The following is a 20562-nucleotide window of genomic DNA, read 5'->3' on the forward strand; positions in this document are numbered from 1 at the left end:
ACTACTACTTCTGACAACGCTCCCTCCCCTCCCCTCCCTTCCATGTCAACCACTTCGACTCTCTTTTTCTTCGCGTACAATACGCTGTAAATTGACGGGTTGCGCTGCCGCCATTATCTTAAAAGGAAACAAAAGTGAGGTACCGAACGCACTATAACAGAACTCTGTGCTAGAGTACACTGGCAGCTACGCCACCGATACGGGCGAGGGCATCTTCGACCTTTATCCCACCCCTCCCCCTCCCCCCTCCCCCATGTATCATCACGCTACTTTGAGACACATTTTCATAGTGGGGGACAACAACAACAACAACAAAACAACAGCTGGCACGCATAGTGTTGCAGGCGGCGTAAAGGCACTGCACCGGCGCCACCGATACCACATGTATTGTGCTCCTCCTAGTTTATCCTCTCCGCCATCGGCTTGACTTCATCTCTCCCTCCGTCTTTTTTCCCCTCTGTGTTTATTTCTTGCCTCTGCAGCGGATTATACAAAGTATCCTCTGCTGCCTCCCCACCCACCGCTGATGTTCACTCAAACGGAGCCCAAGGAGGTCCTCTTGCGGGATACGCACCGCGCGTTGGCCTCCGCGTCCGCGGAGGGTGTCGCTGGCATAGCCCATAATGTTGGTTCCGTGGCACACACAAAGGTTTCCAGCGGACCACCGAGGGGCCTTCATGGCGGCAGCACCGCCCTCGGTGGCGGAGCGCTCCCGCCAATACAGCTGAAGAGAGCGACAGCCAGCGATACGGTCGCGGCACCACACGCAAGGAATGAGCGACAGCCTTCCGGTCGCCAAAAACCTCCGCAGGACTCCGTCACATATGGACAGGTTGCCCCTGTGGTGCTCCCGGCGATGGGCGACGTGCTTGGTGAGCGCTCTTCAGCTACTCACGGCACGGTCGTCGTCATGAACAGCGGTAATAAAGCCCCCATGTCTTCTCAAGCTGAAGCGCCTGCTCAGCCAGTGTCTGCCGGCCGCGCGGCGGCGCCGCATCGCCGAAATCAGGCTTCGCCTGCCCAGCAGCCACGCCGGCTCAGTGCCGGCCGGAAGGTCTTGTCGCCAAACTCTGCGCGAGCAGGAGGGAGTCCTGGTCGGAGGGGTGGGCGGCGGCTCAGTTCTCAGGCCCAGCGACGAAAGGGACTCAAGTCTTTGAAGCAGCAAGTGGAGAGCGCTGAGGCGGCTCTTGGCCAGCTTATGCAAGCCGGCAGCATCGGCGAAGCGCTCGCGCTACTGAGCAGCACGCTGAGGAGCGTGCAGGACTTTTACGTGGCATCGACTATCGGGTCGAGCCGAGGGAGCGCTCTTGCCAGCACGGCACCAGCGCACGCCGTTTCAGCCGCTACGAAGTCGAGCGCTCCCGGTGCCGCGTGGGCGACTGAGACAGTCCAGCGACTTGCAGAGGTTTACACGACAGTCGCAAATAATGCTGGTGTGTGGTGCAACGCAGCCGCTGGTCCAATCCATGTCCAAGAGGCGTGCTTTCAATCTGCGATGCGCTACATTGTAAAAGACTCGACAGAGAATCTGTTTCCTGAGTGGACGACGGACAGGGCCGTTACGGCAAATGAGGGCCGGTCAGCTCACCCACCAAAACAGCAGCGATCTCCTCACCGCCCGGGAAGGTCCGCAACGCAGTCTCCGAGCAGGTCTTTCTCGTGCTTCCCGGTAAGCCGCCCGACAAAGGGCAAGGGCAACGACCCAAAGCAGAGCCGGGAACCCGCAATCGTCCGTCGCTTGCTTCGTTGCGCTGTTCGTACCAACGCTGTTGTGTGCCTCGGCGACGCCGCCACGCCAGGAGGACAGGCCCGCGTCATCTACGAGCTGCTCAAGGCGCTCACGGAATCGGACGGCGTGTGGAGCATGACAGTGTTGTACAACTTGGCGGTTGCATTCCTTGGGATCGGCAGCTACGACGACGCCGCGGAGGCGATTGCGCGGTTCATGGAGGTGAGTTTGCACTACCTCAACTGGGCACAGAGTTTCGAGAAGACGGCAGGGAGCGGCGACGACGCTAGCGCCGTCGCTGCTGCTGTGCAGATGCACGCCGCATTGCAGCTCATCCGCGGGCACCACTTCATTGCTGCAATGGCAGCCTGGTGCGAGCCACACGGCCCCATGGAGTTGTACCACTGTGAGCTCGCCAGCGCCTGTGCGGAGCGCTATCTAAACCACTCCGACAGGGCTCAGCGGGATTGCCAATGCCGTCTCGCCGCGGCTCAGACAAGAGCCGCTACCGGCACCGAAATCAGGAGGGCAAAGGTCAAAGATGCTTCAGACGAACCCCCGCCTTTCCTGTTGCTGCCGTACATCACACAGGACTTGATTCTCCCTCTCCCATCATCGGTAAGGACGACTGCGGCGGATGGTGACGCGTCTACTATCGTCACGATGCACGTCCTGGTCGAGGCGCTGGTGACCTCTTCTTCACTCAGCGCATCTCTGCCCGCGGAGGTCAGAGCGTACGTCCAGGAGGTGCAGAAGGGTGCATCTTTGCGATACTGGGCACGTGCTGCAATGCTCGCCGGTGCGTCACCCCCGTTTCTGTCAGCGGCTGTAGCTGCCTCAACTGCCCAACAGCCGGTGCCGTCTGCCCTAATGGTGTTGCTGAACCACGGGGACAATGAGGAGGGTGTGTGGGCACATCAGTCTTGGATGAAATCACCAATCTGTGGGGCGGCTCTGGGGGGCGACTTGAACCCACTCCAGGGAGAAGTCTTCGGTGCAGCATCGACAGGTCCCAGCCGTGCGTCGGTTATGGCCGCGACGCCGTCATCTAGGTTCACGCCCGGTCGCCCAGCGGGTGGCTCCGCCTTCCTCGTAAACACTGCCGCGCCAACCCCGCTTCGCACGCCCAGTGGCTCAATGTGTGGAACAAGTCCATTGAAGCCGAGCAAGTCGGCTCCGCTCTTCGTCACATCGGTCCCCAGCAGCGCCTACGGGCGGTATCGTAAGCTCCGCGATGACATTGTTGCTCAGGTGGAGAACGCCGAGCAGATGGAGGAGCAGGCAGCAGACGTGAACAACGCGGCATCGCCACTCGTCACGGAAACTCTCGACGAGAGCGCGACGCACCCTGAAACGCCCAACTCTCGGTTGGGAACTGCGTCCACGTGTCCGTCAACAGAAAGGTTGCCGTCTCGTAGTGGACGTGTGACGGCTCTCTTAGTTGGCGCATCGAGCGCGGCCACCCCTTTAAGGGGGCCCGTTTCACGAGAGCGCCTCTGTGGCGACGCTGTGGCCGCATTCGGTCTGAGGGAAGAAGAAGCGTTGGAGTATCATGGCGTGAGGAGCACCACCACGACTGCTGCTCTCGATTCTACTACTCTCCTGGCTCTGCCTGTTCGCCCCTCGGAGCTGCTGCGAAAGCTAGACTGGGAGACGGAGATGCGCTATTCCCGTCTTGTTGAGGACACCCTCGCGGATCTTCACCGGGTCGCCTCGACATGCATACAGGCATGGTGGCGGATGCACTTGGCCCGGCAGGAGCGGCTTCGACGTGCGTCGAACGTCAACATACGCCTTCGCCAGGAGAGGGCAGCAATCTGCGTTCAGGTGGGCTACCGGCACTGGAAAGAGCGCGCGCCTGCCAGAGCAGAGCTCCAGCGACTGCGCGCCCACCGTGAGCGAGTGCGCTGCGTGGCAGTTCTCCAAGCTTTTGTGCGACAGCGTGCCAGTGTGGAGGCGTGGGGGCGCCTGTGCTTGGCGTGGTGCAAGCTCCTTGTTCTGCAGCGGGAGGTTGAGGCACGGCGAGCGGCTGCCGCTGTCACTCTCCAGAGCTGGTGGCGGATGCACATGGCGCGCAGGCAGCTTTGCGAAAGGGTGGCCGCTGCGATTCGCCTTCAGTGCGCGTGGCGCTGTAGACTTGCACGGCATGAGTTGCGTTCCCGCCGTGTGCACCGCCGTCTTGCACTGGAGCAATGGCGGCACGAGCGGCTGCCGCAGATCATATATGTGCAGCGTTGGTGGCGCGCCTGTTGTTCGCGCTGGGCAGTCGGCGATCTACTCTACCGGAAGCAGCGGTCTGTAGAGGAGTGCCTCACCGCACAAGAGTCCCACTACGAAGAGGTCATGCGCACTCATCTGCGCAGCGTGGAGAACGTTGAGGCGGCAATGCGCTGCGTCTTGGCGGTGCTGGCTGGCGCACGAGACCGCCGTCAAATTGCTCAGCTCTTCACACACGCGCGGGTACGGCAGCGCACTGTGCACAGGTTCGTTCTCCTGTGGTGCGGTCGACAGCAGTTGCAGCAGCTGCGCCACGACCGCACGGCAGCACTGGCTCTGATGAGGCGACGAGAAGAGGTGGCGGTGGCGGTGGTGACTCTACAGTCGTGGGTACGCTCATGGCTACCCCACCGCCTCGACGTACGACAGCGCGCACACACCGCCAACCTGAATGCCCACGCGCAAAAGATACAAACTGCTTTCCGTCACCATCGCGTGCGCCAAGCCCTGGTCAACGGACGTGCGCAGCGTTGCAGGCTCGAGGTGGCTCGCCGCCGTGCCGAAGTGCAAAACGATGCCGCAGCTCGCATTCAGTCCGTCTGGCGCATGTACCGCACACAGCGCGAGCTTTTTGACCTCTTTCAGTTTATGCTCAGGGACCGCCACAAGTATGCGACAGCCGTGCAGCGCCGCTGGAGAGGTCACCACGCGCGGGCGGTGCTCGCACCTCAGCGTGGGGCGCACGTCACAAATCGCGAGGTCAGCCTGCAGAATCGGGCAGCGCCTCCGTGTGCCGCTGTGCGATTGCAGTCCTTCTATCGCATGTACCGAACCCGCATTCAGTTGCTGCGGCTTGGTGTGCGGCTGCTGCCAACTTTGATGTACCGCATCGCTGCCGCACGTCGTATCCAGACGTCCTGGCGCGCCTACGCTGCCTACCAGCGAGTGTTACGTCTTCGCTTGCAGCGCAGCTACATACTCAAGCAGGCACATTCACAGGAGGCATTGCACGCCTATGCTACACGCATTCAAGCCGTTGCTCGATCGTACCTCGTGCGCTGTAGCCGACTGCTTCGGTCAGAGCCGACTCTTGAGCAGCCGCCCGCGGCCGTTACTGCCGCGACCAAAGCGCTCGTTCCGCACCCTCCTTCCAACCCTCGCGTTTGAGCGGCTATCAAGTTCTGGATCAACCCCCCCCCCTCCTCTCCCCCCCCCCCCACAGGGCGTTGTATCTGCTGGGTTTTGTATGGAGAGATCATGTCAACGCCGCCGAGGTTCACGAAGGACATTGTCACTGTAGCGCGGACTGCTTTTGCACGAACTGCGAGCAGTGACAGCATAGCAGAGGCACTTGCCGGTCTGTGTGAACCTGGTGATGGATGGCCCACCAACTTGTTGCACTTCAAGGCCCTCTGTATGAGAGCAGAGAAGACCTCGGCCACTTTTCCTGGCTCTACCACCACGCCAGATGAGGTCATCCACTTCTTGCAGAAATGAGACCATCCATGACACCGAGTCGGCACACGTTATACGTCTCTCAGCCCGCCTCGCCAACCGAAAGGGCAGCACTAGATTCCCATGAGGTCGTTAGCGTCTGTCGTCGTCGTCGCGATCCCCTCACCACCCCTCCCCGTCTGCACGGCTTGTCTAATCCCACCAACGAGGGGGGTGGGTGGGTGGGTGGGCGCGGCCGCTCAACCCCCTTCCATCTATTCGTTTCATCTATTGGGGTGGGTGGATGGGGAGGGAAGGCATGTGCAGACCACAACGGGGCTCTCCAATGCACATCGCGGTGACGTGATGCTTTCCCTTGCATCATCACCACGCGCGGCAGGAGATGAAGTCCACCGTGCGTATCCAAGCATCGTTGCGTTGGCTACCATGTGCATTGCTCAATCGAATACTTTTGCGAAGCATACATCCAAAAGGCTGAGGGGGGAGGGTGGTGAGGGGGAGTTAGCACATCAACACAACTTCTAGGAGCGAGGGCCGAGGGCGTTGGAACACCACTGATGGCGTGGAACGCCCACAAGGGTCCTCCCTCTCTCTCCCCCAGTGACCTCGCGGCTTGTGTCTGTTTGTGCCAATATAGGTTTACACACGATCCCCCCTCTTCCCTCGGGCCTTGTGCGTCTCGGCTTGTGATGGTGTGTTCGCTGTCCCTTGTTTAGTTCGACCCCCCCCCCTCTTCCCCTTTCTCGGTTTTCTTTGGAACATCGATGTAGACTACCCCGGGCGGGGTAAAGGCGTTGCGCGGCATCGCACACAGCCGGCAGCCCCTTGCTCAGCCCCTCTCTATGGGGATACCTATACACACACACACATAAATATATATATATATATATCGATACATGTGCATGCATGCATGTGTGTGTGTCTGTGTGTGTGTGTGTCTTGTGTACATGTATGAATACCCCCTCTTTTGTACCCCCCCCCGCGAAACCCTTGGGATGTTCTGTGGGTGTGTGTGTGTGTATTCTGTTTCGGTTCCACTGATGCGGCGCGAGTTTATTGTTCACTCTTCGAACATCATAAAGAGTGTCCCCTGCTGTTTAGGAAAGGGGAGCGGAGGTGAGAGACTGGGTGCAGGCGTGTCCAAGTCCCCCTCGTGTCTATCGGAGGGGGGGGGGAGTGCAAGACCCCCCCTCCCCGCCTTCCGTCCGTCGTCTGAGCACATCTTCAGCAGGTTGCCTTTGAACAGAGGACACACTAATTCGCTCTCTTTTCCCCTCGTGTCGAGCAGACCAAGACCCAGCGAGTGCACACGGTGGTTTCATATTGGACTCCTCACTGCTCTTGCTGATCCCCCCCCTTCCCTCCTCCCTCCTCCCCTCTTCACGATCTCTGGCAACCCTGAATCTTTTCTCTCTCCCCCCTTGAAACTGCACATCCTCGCACGCATAACACCCATTCGGTAATGGGGCACGTGTGTATGTGTGTGGGAAGTGTTAACGGCAGTAGGATCAAGCAAAGCACACACACACACACACACACGCATATATACCCCCCCCTCCCCTCCCCCCTCCCCCCCACCAGCACAAGTGTGGGTATATAAGCACAGTCGCATATATTGACGTGCTTTGTTCCCTCTACCTCCTCCCTCAATCGGCACTCACTCATTCACGCTACTAGCGAAAACCATGATGGATGTAGGCTCTCACTACGACGAGGACGAGGATGCAAAAGTTATGCCCTTCGAGGGTCTCGACAAGGCTTCGGCGCTGCAGGAGTGCCGTGTCTTCAACAACATCCCGCTAGACGAGGAAGGATCCATCCGGGCCATGACGCAGGTGCTGTACCTCTTGTCCTCTGGTGTTCGGCTGACAGAAGCTGAGGCGACGGATATATTCTTCATGTCCACGAAGCTTATGCAGTCCAACCACGCCAAGCTCCGGCGCCTGCAGTACATCCTGATGAAGGAACTCAGCCCACTCGTTGAGCAGAGTTTCATTGCATCGAACGCGCTCATGATGGATATTAAAAAAAAAGGTGATTCTGACAAGAGCAGCGCCATCCGCGCGCTTTACGCAATAATGGACAGCAGTATGTACACCTCCATGGACCGCACAATTGTGGAGTGCCTGACATCGCGCAACCCGAGCGTGGTGACGGCAGCCTTAGTGACGGGCATTCACATGTCGAACACTGTGCCAGAGATGCCGCGAAAGTGGGCCACGCAGCTGAACGAGGTGCTGCGCGACCGCTGCAAGTCGCAGTACCCCGCTATTGCGCTACTGCACAAGATACGCAACAACGACCGACTCTCCGTGGAGCGGCTCATTGAGGATGTTCAGGACGGCCGCATTCATTCATCGCTCGCGGTCTGCCTCGTCATCAAGATGTGCACCGAGCTAATGCAGGACGACCTTGCGAGCTCTCTTGAGGTTTACAAGTTTGCCGCCGCAATGCTGCACCGCAGCGACATGATCGCTTTTGAAGCTGCCAAGTCGATTACCTCCTTGCGCAACGTGTCCGATAAGGAGCTGACCCCAGTCGTGACAGTTCTTCAGCTGTACCTGAGCTCGCAGAATCCCGTGCTTCGGTTTTCTGCCGTGTACTTGATCAGCCGCATCTCAACTATGCACCCGGCTGCAGTCGCGCCAATCAACACAGAAATGGAGGCGCTAGCGTTGGATACCAACCGCGTCATCGCTACCCTGGCTATCACGTCCTTGCTGAAGACTGGCACCGAACATGGAATTGCGCGAATGCTGACCCAGCTCTCATCGGGAAGCTACATGAGTGAGCTCGGTGACGAGTTAAAATTGAAGATTGTGGATGCCATGCGCGTGCTGAACGCGAAATTCCCAAACAAGTACGAAACCCTGTTGGCTTTTCTCTTCCGTGCCCTCAGCGATGAGAGCAGCGGCTCGCTAAAGGAAAGCGTGGTCGATGCGATGCTTGACATCTCCAAGTCTAACCCCAGCTCCAAGGAGGCCGTGCTCACACACTTGGCCGAGTTCATCGATGACTGTGAGTTCTCGCAGATCACAAAGCGAGTCTTGATGCACCTCGGCGAAGGTGTTCCGCAGTGCTCCAACCCGCGTCACTTTGTTCGGTACGTGTATAACCATGCCACACTGGAGAAGCCCGAAATCCGCGCTGTTGCGGTGACGACGCTGGCAAAGATCGCAGCGAGCGTGCCATTTCTGCGTCGTTCCATCGTTGCACTCCTTAAGCGTTCCTGCAGCGACTGCGACGACGAGGTTCGCGACCGTGCCGTGCTTTACACGACGCTGTTTTTAAAGAACGACGAGGCGCTCGTGCGCACGTACGTGAACGATGTCGCGGCAACTGTATCATCTCACCGCCAGGCGGGGCAAGGCATGCATTATAAGATCTCGACAGGTGACGTTATGGGCGGTGACACTTTAGAGGACACGATGGCAGCCCTCGCAGCCGCGTCAACTCAAACGGCGCCCTTTGGAACCCCAGCCCCGACGACGGCTGTCCTCCAGGGCCGGGATGCCCTGCGTCGTGTCAGACAGCTGCGGGAGTTGGGGGAACCCGTGAAGACCGCGGAGCCGACTCTCATCACAGAGCCCGACAACGAGTACGTTGTGTCTGTCATGAAGCACGTCTACCCTGAGCACCTGGTCCTCCAATTCAAGGTAAAAAATATGATGGACAACATCTCATTCAAGAACGTTCTGGTGAACACCAACACGGAGGAGCTGGAGGCGGAGCCGCTCTACGCCATTCCCATCGAGACCCTTCGGCCAGGCGAGACTCAATACGCGTATGTTGTGCTTGGGTATGAGCCCGGCAAGTTTCCGAGCGGCACGGTAGAGCCTATGTTTCGCTTTGCCATGGCTGAGGGCGACGACGAGGAGGCCGGGGATCAGGATGAGTACCCAATGGAGCACTTCGATGTGGACGTGAGCGATTACATTACACCCATGAACCTCGGCAGCGACATGGACAACAAGTGGAACGAACAGGAGAACAAGGAGACAGCGGGCACCTTTGCGTTGCACTCTATGAAGAATTTGACGGAGGCAGCGCAGCAGCTCGCCGACTTCTTTGGTATGTACATCGAGGGCGGCGTGCCAGGGAAGATCACCACGACTTCGCACGTGCTCAAGATGGCTGGTGTGCTGGCAGATGAGGACCGCACTCTGATGTTGGTGCAGGCAAAGGTGTTCGTTGCAACCGACAACCGCGTAGCGCTGCACCTGGCACTGCGCGGCGGTTCAGCAGATGTTCGCGAGTATATGGCGAACGTTCTCTTGGGCTAGGAGGTGAGTGGTGGAAAAGGGGGGGGTGGTCTTTTTTTTTTAGCGCTTTCCTCTCCTACCTTCGGCCCACCTCCTCCTTGTTCCGTATTGGTTTTTGTTTGCTGTGGTCTCTCTTCGTCGTGGTGTGATCATCTTTTTTTCTTTCACTTCTGTATGTTCGATCCTTTGGCCTGTTGTTGTTTTTTTTTTCTTCGCGATGATTGAAGATGATTGAAGATGCCCACACGCGGGTCCGCACGGCGCTCTCTCCTCCCACTGCCTCACCACTTGCTTCGTGTAGCTGCCGTTGCTAGCGCCACACTTCAACGGTGGTCGCGTTGGTGCTTCTCCCTGACAAGGGTGCGATCCAATGTGATATGCAGCATATCCCTCCCTCCCCCCCCCCCTTCTCTCTTGTTTGCCTGCCTGGCAACATTTCTGTCTCCCCCTTTTCTCCATTTTTATTGTTGCGTCTCGGTCTCCTCCAGGCGTGTGCATGTGTCCGTAGGTGTGCGTCCTCGACCCTGGCTGAAGATATGTTTTGTGTGTGTGTGTGTGTGTGTGTGTATGGGTGGGTGGGTTGGGAGAGAGCCGCGGCGTTTGCCTTATCGGTGTTCCCCCCCCCTTTATCCTCTTTCTTGTGCTGTCCGAGACACGCATATATACACACACACGCGCTGTGCGTTTTTTTTTTGTGTGCTTTGGAACCCCCAGGTCGTTGTTGCGGTTATCGAACGTGCATTTGTGCGTGTGTACGTGTGATGGGCCCGGTGATGCGTTCAAAGGGTGCATACACCTCCCTGTCCCGTTCCGTCCCCCTCTTCTTTATACCCCCCGTGAATGGGGGGTGGTGGTGGTGGCTGTGTCTAGATGAAGAGTGCTTCATCTTTCGCAGCATGTCGGGTTATCGATTGTGTTCGAGAGCAACCCCCAACAACGGGACGGCCAACGACACAAACGCGAAAAGGGTGAGAAACCAATGGGCGTGACGCAGGTCCAAGAGGGAAGGGGGGGAGGCTGCTCCGGAGGGAACATGGGGAAGGAGCAGTGTGGTGCATGCCTCAGTTGTGGACGACCCTCGATATTACAAGTTGAATACACAATACGTGTACGCGTTCACCATGTCTCCTGCGAGGTGCACACAGGTACAAGTGCCTGACCTCAAACACTTGGCCTTTCGAGAGCACCTGCCACAGATGCTCACAGTAAGCCCCCCCACTTTACACACACGCGCGCACACGCACGGGCACTGTCAACTTCGCTGTTGTGACACAGATAAAATAGGAGGCCTTGCTTTCGTTATCAACCTAGTAGCCCCGAGCTCCTGATCTCCTCCACGCTCGGCTCTCTCACCATGCCACTTTCTAATACGCGTCAACTCCGCCACGCACTGATTCTGTTCCGCTCCTGTCTGCTCATGACTCCCGGCGCTTCCTGCTCCCCCCACTCCCCTTCCCCCCCCCTCCTCCGAGAGAACCACACATACACACCAATCCAGAACCGCCCACACACACATAGACACACACACATATATATATATATATACACATACACGCGCGCGTGCGACAAGAAGTAGACGTGCGCACGTCGGTGCTGCACACCCTGATAGTTTTTCTAATTCACTTTCAAGGAAGGGGTGATGATAAGGGGTGGGGCACGCTGTTTCGCGTCTGGGCCAGTTGTTTATCTTTCACTCTCCTCTATAGATGTCTTGGACTCGCGACGAAGGCGACTCCTACCCACTACCGCGGCCACAGCGTGATGCCTCTCCTCCGCCGGAGCTGCGGCGTTGCACTTCGCAACCCGCCCCGAGTACGCCAATGCGCGTCTTCGGCTCCGAGATCACCAACCGCATCCCCACGCTGTCACCACCGCAGTCGTCGCCATCGCCGTCGCCCGTGGTGACAGAGACTCTGCGCGCTATGATTGTCGATGTATCGCTGGCCCACGCGCCGCTTGCGCCAACGTCGTCGTTTATCCGGTCGGAGGCGGATAGTTGTCAGCTTCACAGCAGCAGAGATGACAAGGTCTCATACATCCCTTCCTACGAGACTCTGCTTGGCGCGATCAGTAATGCGCGCACACGACAGGGATCGCCTTCGGTGGAAGACATCCCCTCGAGCTCAGCCAGCAGCAGCGACCACCACCCCGGAAGCCTTGTGCGTATGTCCACAGCAAGGGTTGGTGGTGGGTTATGCCTGGCGCCTATCCACGCAGTCGTAGACGCACAAAAAGTGTTCTCGGTGCCCCCCGAGTCGTGTGTGAAGCGGGTCATCCGAGGCTGCGACACCGAGGACGAAACATACCGAACCGATCTCCGTTCTTCGCGGCCGCAGGCGAAGAGACGACGTGGCGAGGGGGATGAGTTGTGCAGTCTCACCAGTGCTTTCAGCGCCACCGCGTCTCTGCCTCCGTGCCCCCCTTTTCCGGTCCAAGGGGGAGGGGTGGGTGATCCCGGCGCTGCAGACGGCATGTGCGTTGGCAACGACGCGGACGTCATTTCTTGCCTTGTTTCCTCTTCGGAGAGCAATGTGGGCGGTTCTGCCACGCGTCGCGGCGTTGATGGATTCCCCACCCCCGTGTCTACCAAGATGGCATTCCCGCTTGCTGCGGCGCCTGCTCCGTTGCTGCAATCCCGACGTCTTCACATGCGCACGTGCTGCCCAGCGAGTTTGCTTGATAGAGAGTATGTTGTGCCGCTTTGGCAGAGAATGACCCCGGTGCCAGTCACAACTACGGGGAAAATAGAGGGGCCTGGCCAACTTGGGTTGACACCGAGCAACACTACTTTGTGTTTCCCTGCCAGAGGCAATGTTCTTCTTTGCAATGAGGTCGACGACTCCATCGTCTATTCTCCACGGACATTGGATGACATCACTCCCATTCTGTCTCTCTCCGAGGATCGACTGGAGTGGCGTCCGAAAAGTGCGGCGGCATGTACCAGGCACTCACTCACCGAGGTGAAGGACGAGGGTCAACGATTGGTCGAGAGATCCGTCGCAGCCGCACCGTGTACTTCACCTCGACCCCTTTGTGCGCTGACACTCGACACGGGTGATGCAAAGGAAGAGAGTGCGGGCGGCACTGCACCGCGTATTCCCACACAGTGCTTCACGGACAGTCCCGCATTCATTCACGAGGAGGTGCTTCGGTTCCTCACGGCCAGCTCGGAGGGGGCTCTCAGTCATTCGCTTTAGTCCCCAGTAGAGGGAAGCAAGCGAGAAGTGCGGTCTTGGTGTGGCAAACACCCTTCCCCCCTCCCTCCCCCTTCCCTCGGCGCAACAACACAAGAGAGAGAGAGACACCCCTAGTATCTTTTTTTAGATGTCCGTGGAAGGAGTAGATGTTTGGTGGGGCTTGGTGAAAAGAGAGAGGGTGGTGGTGGTGGTAGGGGCGGTGAGTCATCGCCGTTCTCGTCCTTCTTTCGTGACTAGGTTTGGCACGCACTCATCGTCTGCTACCTGCCTTAGTTGCAGATCCTCTCAATGAAGGCACCCCCATTTTTTTTTTTTAGCCACCAATGTCTTCAATGCGGGCGGAATCACCCGCACTTCTCGACAATGCGTGGACACAAATGTAAAGTTGTAGACGGCAAAGTAGTTTTCAGTGTCCTTCCACTCGCAGGCTTCTGTAGGCCTTCCCAACTGTGCCGTCTCCTCCCTCTCTCTCGCTTCTTCTTACAGGGCGAGGCCCGAGGACGAAGATGGCGTTTGTGCACATCACAGGGATTTCGCCACAAATTGTCTTTTCTTCACTGCCGACCATCACTTTGAACCCCATTCGCACCAATGGGAGGGTTCACACATGCAGGCGCATGCGCATAACCCCCTCCCCCCCTCCCCTCCCATCCCCCTCCGTCAATCGAAGCGTGGGGGTCTGACAAGTACTTGAAACAGGCAAGTGGGTGAGTGCATGGGATTTTTTTTTGTGCAACTGCGAGTGCCCTGGATGGTTCTGCGTTTGTGCTCGTGTATGCACAACAGTGTGTTGTCCATGTGTTTACTCATCCGTTTTCTTCCTTAATTCTATCCACACGAACGTTTTTTTTTTTTTCACCCTGTCGCTGCCGTCTGACACTTTAACGTTAGCTTTTTTTTTGGTTGCACCCACGCGTCGCATAAAGGCTGACAGAGATTGGAGGAAGGGGGAAGCCAGAAGAAGAGCCCCCCTTTCAGCGAATACAAAACTTTCATAGACGCACAGTCACGTACACGTACACACATACACACATACACACATACATATATACATATACACATACACGCACCGCGCCATAGATTACGTTCCCCACTCTCTCTCTCCCCCTCATCCCTTTGGAGTACTTTTCATTTCCCCCTTTTCAAAGGAGGAAGAAGGAGGCGAGCGGGGCGACTCTTCTTCCCAGCCGCCACTGCTGCTGCTGCTGCATCACCCTTTCTTCTTATTGGTGTTTTTTTTTTCTCACTTCGCGTCTCTCTTGTTCCGGTTGTTTTTCACTCGTGTGACACCACGGTGTAGGCCACAGACGCTGATAGCAAAATGTTGCATCGGTGTTTGTGGCAACTGGGCAAGGCGAAGAGCTCAGCGCCGCGCCGGCACGTGCTGCGGCGTCCGCTGCGCAGGTCCGTTAGCAGTGGGAGCGGCGCTGCGGCTGCTGCTCGTCGCAGCAGCACTGGTCGCACACCAGCGCTCAACGGCGCACATTTCAAAGCCTCGAGGTCCCTCTCCCCACCGTCCGCTGGTACCAGCAGGGGCGGTCGCGGTGTTTCGGGCCGACGCAACGGCAGTTGCCCCACCACCGATGTGACATCAGGAGTCACCGACACTGATGGCAGTGGTAGTACTGCGGTGACTCTCGCCAGCGGTGATGGTTTGGGCAGTGCGCCTGCAGAGCCCATCGCCGCCACCTCTGCCTCTGTGCGCCGCCCTCTTTATCGACTTGCAACGGCTGTTGCCACCGTCATCGTGCCTCCCACCACCAATGTCTACCTGCAAGGCATGAAGCACCTCTTGACTCCGGCCACATCGTCGACGTCCGTCGCTTTGAGCCGGGCTGGACCGGCAACGCCGTCCGTCTCCGTTGTGGAGGAGTACTACACCGCCAAGAAGGGACCTCTGTTTGCCACTGCCGTGGTGGCCGGCACCAACGCTGTAAAGCAGGTGAGTTCGCTCGTCCCTTTTTGCTACCCGACACCCATTCAACGCTGCTCTTTCACCTTCCGTCGTCGCCAGGTGCTCCAGCCGCCGCGACCAGCGCAGATGCCACACAGGGTAGTGCTGCGTCGCCGAACGTCGGAGCCATCTCTGCAGCACGCTCGATCTGAGTACAGCGTCCTCTACTGCTTCTGCACAGTTGCCACAGAGAGCAAAGGGGGTGTGGAGATGGAGGCGCTAACAGGGGCTACCATGGCCAGCGTGACTCTCTACGATATGTTGAAGGGTTTGCCAGGAGCACAGGAGGATGGCTTGAGCCTGGGTGAGTCCTTCGTGCTTGCAAAGCGTGGCGGCCGCAACGACTTCACCAAGCTGCTAATATCCGAGCCTGACCGCCCATCTGTAGAGAGCAGTCTGCACTCTGGAGAGACTGAGATGCACGCTCTCCCGTCGAGCTCTTCTGCCACTGGGCGTGGTGGTGGTGCTGGAGAGTCGTTTGCTGACCTCTCAGGTGCATCGCAGTCCGCTTTGACAGGTTCTGGTGTGACAGCAACGGCAAGACAAGACGTTGATGGACACGTATCAGCAGACGAGGGACAAACGCAAGTGGAATGCGAGGACAGGCCGGAGAAAGAGACTGAAAAGGAGGATCAAGGCCTAGCAGCGAAGCGAGTGGTACGTCGTGCAGCGCCGGCGGCGACGGTTGATGATGATGTCTTGGGTGAACCCGCCACTCCTGACGACGGGGACGCGTGGTGGCGCACTTCAAAGCAGGAAAAGAGGCTGCAAGAGCTTTACCCACGCCGAAAGTACGGTGACAACGCACGCCTTGTTTCAACGAACCTCACCCCAGCAGCCGTGGGCAGTCCGCCTACCAAAGCACACAAACGTGCTGCCCCTTCGGAGACGTCAGACCGTGGGGAAGGGGTGGCTACGGCGCGTGCTGCTGTCGTTGCTGCACGGCCTAAGCTGGCGACCCGGGCGAGTGCGATTCGTGATGTTCGAGCCTCCACAGCTGACAAGGGAAATGCTTCAGCGACCGCGATACCCAGAGCCACTAGCAGAGCCGTGTCACCAGGCAGCAGCGCCGAGGGTGGCACGGTTGGCGGGGAGGATGACGACACGGTGGAGCACCGCCGCTCACTAAATCGTTCTCGGCTGGCGAAAAAATCAGCGCGGGCAGTGACTCCCACAGTCGAGGCCGCCGACGACGACGACGACGAGGGTGAGGCGGCAGCTGCGGTGGATGCGGAGGCGGACGAGGAGACGGTGTCAATGACACCCGCTGCTGTCGATGAGGCTGAAGAGGGAGAGCTTGCGGTGACGGCGTCCCCTAAAAAGCGAAGGCGCGGCTCGACCCCGACTACCTCGACGTCCAAGGGTCACTCCCCCATCCTGGAGGCCAAGCCATCGTTCTACGGCAAACGCCCCCTGGCAGGCCACAGGCGTTACCCCGCAGAGCTGGAGGAGGAAGAGGAGGCACAAGACGCGTCAGAGGACGAGGCTGTGGTCGCTGAGGAGGATGGTACCGCGGAGGACATAGATGAGGAGACCGAGGAGGAGGGTGAGGAACGCGTGCCGCTCAAATCAAGTGCAGCGGTAGCTGCACGCAGGATGCATGCCCACAACAGCATGACAGAAAGGAGGACTGGGAAGAGTGCCATTGTGCCCCTTTCACGTAACACTGGTGCCAACAGCCGCAAGCAACGAGCTGGGCGCGTTGCACCTAAAAAAGGTCGAGCGTCTGCGCAGGCGGACGATGACGACGACACTCCTGTGGCGTATGACAGCAACGTTGAGAACGCCAACGGTGTCGCCGGAGACGACGACGACGACGACGACGACGTCACCCCTCTACCCGTTGCAAAACTGCGTGGAAAACCAGTGGCGAAGCAGAGCCGCCCAGCGCCGCCGAAGAAGGGCGGGGCCATGCGGCCCGTCCGGCACGACTCCTGGGATGCGGGATCCAGTCAGCGGCGCCGCGATGTCCATGGCCACCGCGGTGTTGCGAGGTGGGACGAAGACACAGTGGAGGAAGCGGCAGAAGCTGTTCATGAGGACGGTGACGAGGAGGACGTGGAGGACGTGGAGGATGTGGCACCACCACCACTGCCGCCCCCGCGAAAGCAGCTGAAAAAGCCACTGAAGCGTGCTGCGCTGAAGAGGCGGTAGATGATCACCGTCATCTATATGATAGTTTTTTGTGAAAGAAAAAAAACCCACAGTCTTCGCCAGCGAAAGTCTCGCGTGTATGTTGACGTTCATGCTGCCGTGTACGGAGGCTCTAGCATTCCCTCAACAGTTAATGCCATCCACCCTCTCTCTCCCCCTACAAATTCTCTATTGCGAATGGGCGCGCAGCCGGATAGCCCCCTCCCCTCCCCCTCGCCTTGTACGAAACGTGGTTCTTCACTGCCAACTATGTGTGTTGTGACACACACGCGCCGTTGCTTGACCATCACAACTCTCTTTCTACCGCCCCTCCTCCTTTTCCTTCCTCACCTTCGTTTTCTTCTACTGCTTTTGTTGTCCAACTTTTCCTGTAATATCATATATGCCCCTTGTTTTGGAGACCCGCTCACTCCCATGAATGCCCTCCCCTCCTCCTCCTCCTCCTCCTCCCCCATAGGCTTCCTTCGCACTTGACTTCCAGATACGTATACACACACGTATATACATTGTATGTTTCTCTTCCTAGTGAATTGCGAAGACACGTCACCCGGTCTCGAGCGAGCTAAGATCTGCGCTGGGAGACGAGGGAAGGCAAAATCTCTTCAACATCGTACAGCGGAAAAAAAGGGCATCAGGCATAACAATTGTACTCCCGGATAACAAAAAAATAGGGTTGACTCGTCTGGACCACAACACCGCTGTCGAATACAACCCATTTCCATGTGTACGTCCACGCGCGTGGATCGGCTCTTTGGTTCGCTGAAGGCGAGGGCAAACAGCTGGTCAACAACGAGTGGGTCTGTGTCCCCCCCCCTCCCCCTCCCCCTCCCCCGCGGCCTCCCTTCTACTTCCACTGCACCTATCTCATTCACCCCCCCCCTACACACACACACACACACACACGTCTGCATGGATTCGCGCAGATAAAGCAAAACGCCCTTCAGCCCCTTCCCCGAGTTTTCTCACTACCCACCACTGACACTGCCCCATCTCCGCCCTTTTTATCTTTTTTTTTTCCTCGTTCCCCGTTCCGCAGCGCAAACCCTGATGCCTGTTGTCTGGAGCTCACAGCTGCCACGCCGCGTGCACCGACTGTGCGTGTTGGTGACAGCGACGGCGCTGCTGGTTGTTGCATGTGTGCCAGCTCCCTCGCGCTGCAGTGTGGAATGGGTGCTACAGCAGGTGCAAGTGCTGCACCGCCACGGTTCGCGCTCGGCGGCGCCATCCCACAACATAACGGATATCTGCGGCTCAACGCCGTGCGGGTATCTCAACCCTGAGGGCGAGACGATGATGCGGAACGTGGGCAGCTTCCTGCGTAAGCGCTACACCACGGACTTGACGGTGGTGGACGAGCCCTTCCTGCCCTCGCAGGGCTACGACCTCGACGTTGTGGCGTCGCGCTCAACGGATGTGCTGCGCACGCTGCAGAGCGCAGAGCTGTTCCTTGCTGGGATGTTTCCGGACACGAGCCGGCTGATCCCCGCCATTCACACCGTACCGACGGATGAGGACATGATGTTGTTCACGTTTTCACAGCCGTGGGTAGACCTCTATGCGATGCACGCGGAGGCCGCTCAAGTGGCACGTATGAACCCTGTGGTTGATCGCTACTTCCCCGACTGGGCGGTGCTAAGGGATCTCGGTAAAGTGCTCTGGAGTGAGGACTACTGCTCAGACTACGCAAGGCGTATGATGTGCGTCGTTACGCTGTTCGATATTGCGGCTGCCAAGCGCTCTGTGGGCGAGTTGCCAGCCGCTGCAGCCGCCCGGTACGATGATTTGCATGCGATCGTGGCCGCGTGGTTCCGCTACATGTGGTACTACGATCCCAGCAACACCTTGTCGGTGCAGCAGGGCGGGCGCGGGCAGCTGTTTCTGCAACAGGTGCTGACAAACATCGATGATTTTGTGGCAGACCGCAACAAGTTCAAGGTGATGCACTACAGCGGCCACGATATTTCTGTGGCCGCCGTGTGGGGTACACTGGGTGACAGCAGCGTGTACGCGATGCAGCCCACATACGCGCAGACGTTTGTGCTTGAGCTCGTGAAAAGTGCGACCACCGGCGAACATGGTGTGCGCGTGCTGCGTGGTTGGCCCGGCCAGTCGCCTGACACGGGCTTCACTTTTTCGTGGGACTCAAAGTGGAAGCTGCACTGCCGGCGCAGCGACGGGACGAGCTACGCTGCTGAGGACAACCTGTGCCCACTGGAGGACTTCCGGCGCTACGTTGCAGGGACGGCAGGGACGGACCCGCGCGGGATGTGCCTGCTGGACGCGGAGACCTCCGCTGTGCTGAGCTGCCCGACGGGTGCGGCGGAGCAGACCAGCGCCGTGGCACTGTCTGCGTCGTGCTCGCGGTACCGCGCGGTGTGCCCCGCGTATGCATGTGAGTCCGGTTACGTGTTGTCCGCACCGGATTTGCGCTGCAGGTGTGCATCTGCGGATTGCCGAGTGCCGGGCGGCGGTGCCGAGCCTGTTACGGTGCAGATGACTGGCGTGGCTGGCGGCGCAGCTGCCGGCATTGCGATCGCTACGTTCTGCCTTGGCGGACTGTTTTCCGTTTTGGCAACGGTACTGATCATGCTGATGGTGCGGCGGCGCGGTGATGGCAGTCTGACCGGCTCGGTACGCAGCGACAAGTCTATGGCGCCAGACCATGTAGAGCATGAGCGCATGTAATGCCGCCGTGGAGCTGCGTACATAGTCGGCGACCTCTCCTCACGCCTCCTCTTTGAGCGTTCGACTGACCTTGTATTGATATTTTTGTTGACTAATGCGCTTCCCGCGTGCACGCGGCATTACGTGGGGTGACGCTGGAGGGTATGTGGTGTTGGCGTGCGTGCGTGCACCTCTGCGCGCGCGCCGCGCGTCTTCACCACTATTCTCTTTTGTTGCGCATCGTCTCCCTGGCTGCGGCCGCGGGTAAGCCGTAAGTTGAGTGCGTGGCGGATGTGTTCGAGTGCGTGCAACTTGCGCGCCTCATTGTTGTGACCCCGCCCCCTCTGATACTAACGCCCCCCCTCTTTCCTTCTTCCCCTCCCCCGTGCCGTGCCAGCGGACGTTACTTTTTTCATTATTTCATTTCGATTGACGTCTTTTTTTTCGTCTCCTGTGTTCACTTTTTTTGCGTCGCCCTCTGCGATTTTATTTTCCTCTTTCCTCCATGTCTTCTCCCTTGAGTTGAGACGTCGGGCAGAGTAGAACCGGGCGGGGCTGCGCGGATCAGCGGCCTGCTCCACACACTGCTGCCCGCCCCGTCACCTTGCGGTCCTGAAGTTGAGCCTTCACCACAGACGTGTCCGCGCGCGGCAGGCGCTGTGGGTCCCTCTCCCCGTCCTTTCCACCTGCCGTGTCTTTCCCTAGTCGCTCTATCGATTCCTGACCCTATCGCGTCACCTCTGGTACATTGCGACTGTACCTTTGCCTTTGAGACATCGTTGTCGTTCTTGTTTTTATATTTTTCTTTGTTGGGCGCTGTACCACCCCCTTCCTCTTCCCGATCCGCAAGTTGCCGTGCGAGTGGGGTGGCCTGTCAGGGGTTTCCATCTCTCTGTGCACGCGCACGTGCTGGTGTGCTGTTCAAGGTCC

General features: G+C 58.5%; 5 protein-coding genes across 5 annotated transcripts; all 5 read left to right on the top strand.

The window, feature by feature from the left end:
- Window positions 1-526: 526 nt before the first annotated feature.
- Window positions 527-5113, top strand: JKF63_03689 (uncharacterized protein; the record flags this gene model as incomplete). The annotated part of the gene is made up of 1 exon (XM_067899689.1): window positions 527-5113. The coding sequence occupies one exon, from the start codon at window positions 527-529 to the stop codon at window positions 5111-5113; it is 4587 nt and encodes a 1528-aa protein (XP_067755928.1).
- A 1973-nt stretch (window positions 5114-7086) lies between these two features.
- On the top strand, window positions 7087-9684 carry JKF63_03690 (uncharacterized protein; the record flags this gene model as incomplete). Its single annotated transcript, XM_067899690.1, has 1 exon — window positions 7087-9684. The coding sequence occupies one exon, from the start codon at window positions 7087-7089 to the stop codon at window positions 9682-9684; it is 2598 nt and encodes an 865-aa protein (XP_067755929.1).
- Window positions 9685-11369: 1685 nt separating this feature from the next.
- JKF63_03691 (uncharacterized protein) lies at window positions 11370-12860 on the top strand (the record flags this gene model as incomplete). The annotated part of the gene is made up of 2 exons (XM_067899691.1): window positions 11370-12022; window positions 12056-12860. 2 exons carry the CDS (start codon window positions 11370-11372, stop codon window positions 12858-12860), a joined length of 1458 nt encoding a protein of 485 aa, XP_067755930.1.
- Window positions 12861-14181: 1321 nt separating this feature from the next.
- JKF63_03692 (uncharacterized protein) lies at window positions 14182-16968 on the top strand (the record flags this gene model as incomplete). Its single annotated transcript, XM_067899692.1, has 1 exon — window positions 14182-16968. One exon carries the CDS (start codon window positions 14182-14184, stop codon window positions 16966-16968), a length of 2787 nt encoding a protein of 928 aa, XP_067755931.1.
- A 1047-nt stretch (window positions 16969-18015) lies between these two features.
- On the top strand, window positions 18016-19653 carry JKF63_03693 (uncharacterized protein; the record flags this gene model as incomplete). Its single annotated transcript, XM_067899693.1, has 1 exon — window positions 18016-19653. The coding sequence occupies one exon, from the start codon at window positions 18016-18018 to the stop codon at window positions 19651-19653; it is 1638 nt and encodes a 545-aa protein (XP_067755932.1).
- Window positions 19654-20562: the final 909 nt, after the last annotated feature.

Source organism: Porcisia hertigi, chromosome 28, assembly GCF_017918235.1.
Source record: "Porcisia hertigi strain C119 chromosome 28, whole genome shotgun sequence".
Classification (NCBI taxonomy): Eukaryota; Euglenozoa; class Kinetoplastea; order Trypanosomatida; family Trypanosomatidae; genus Porcisia; species Porcisia hertigi.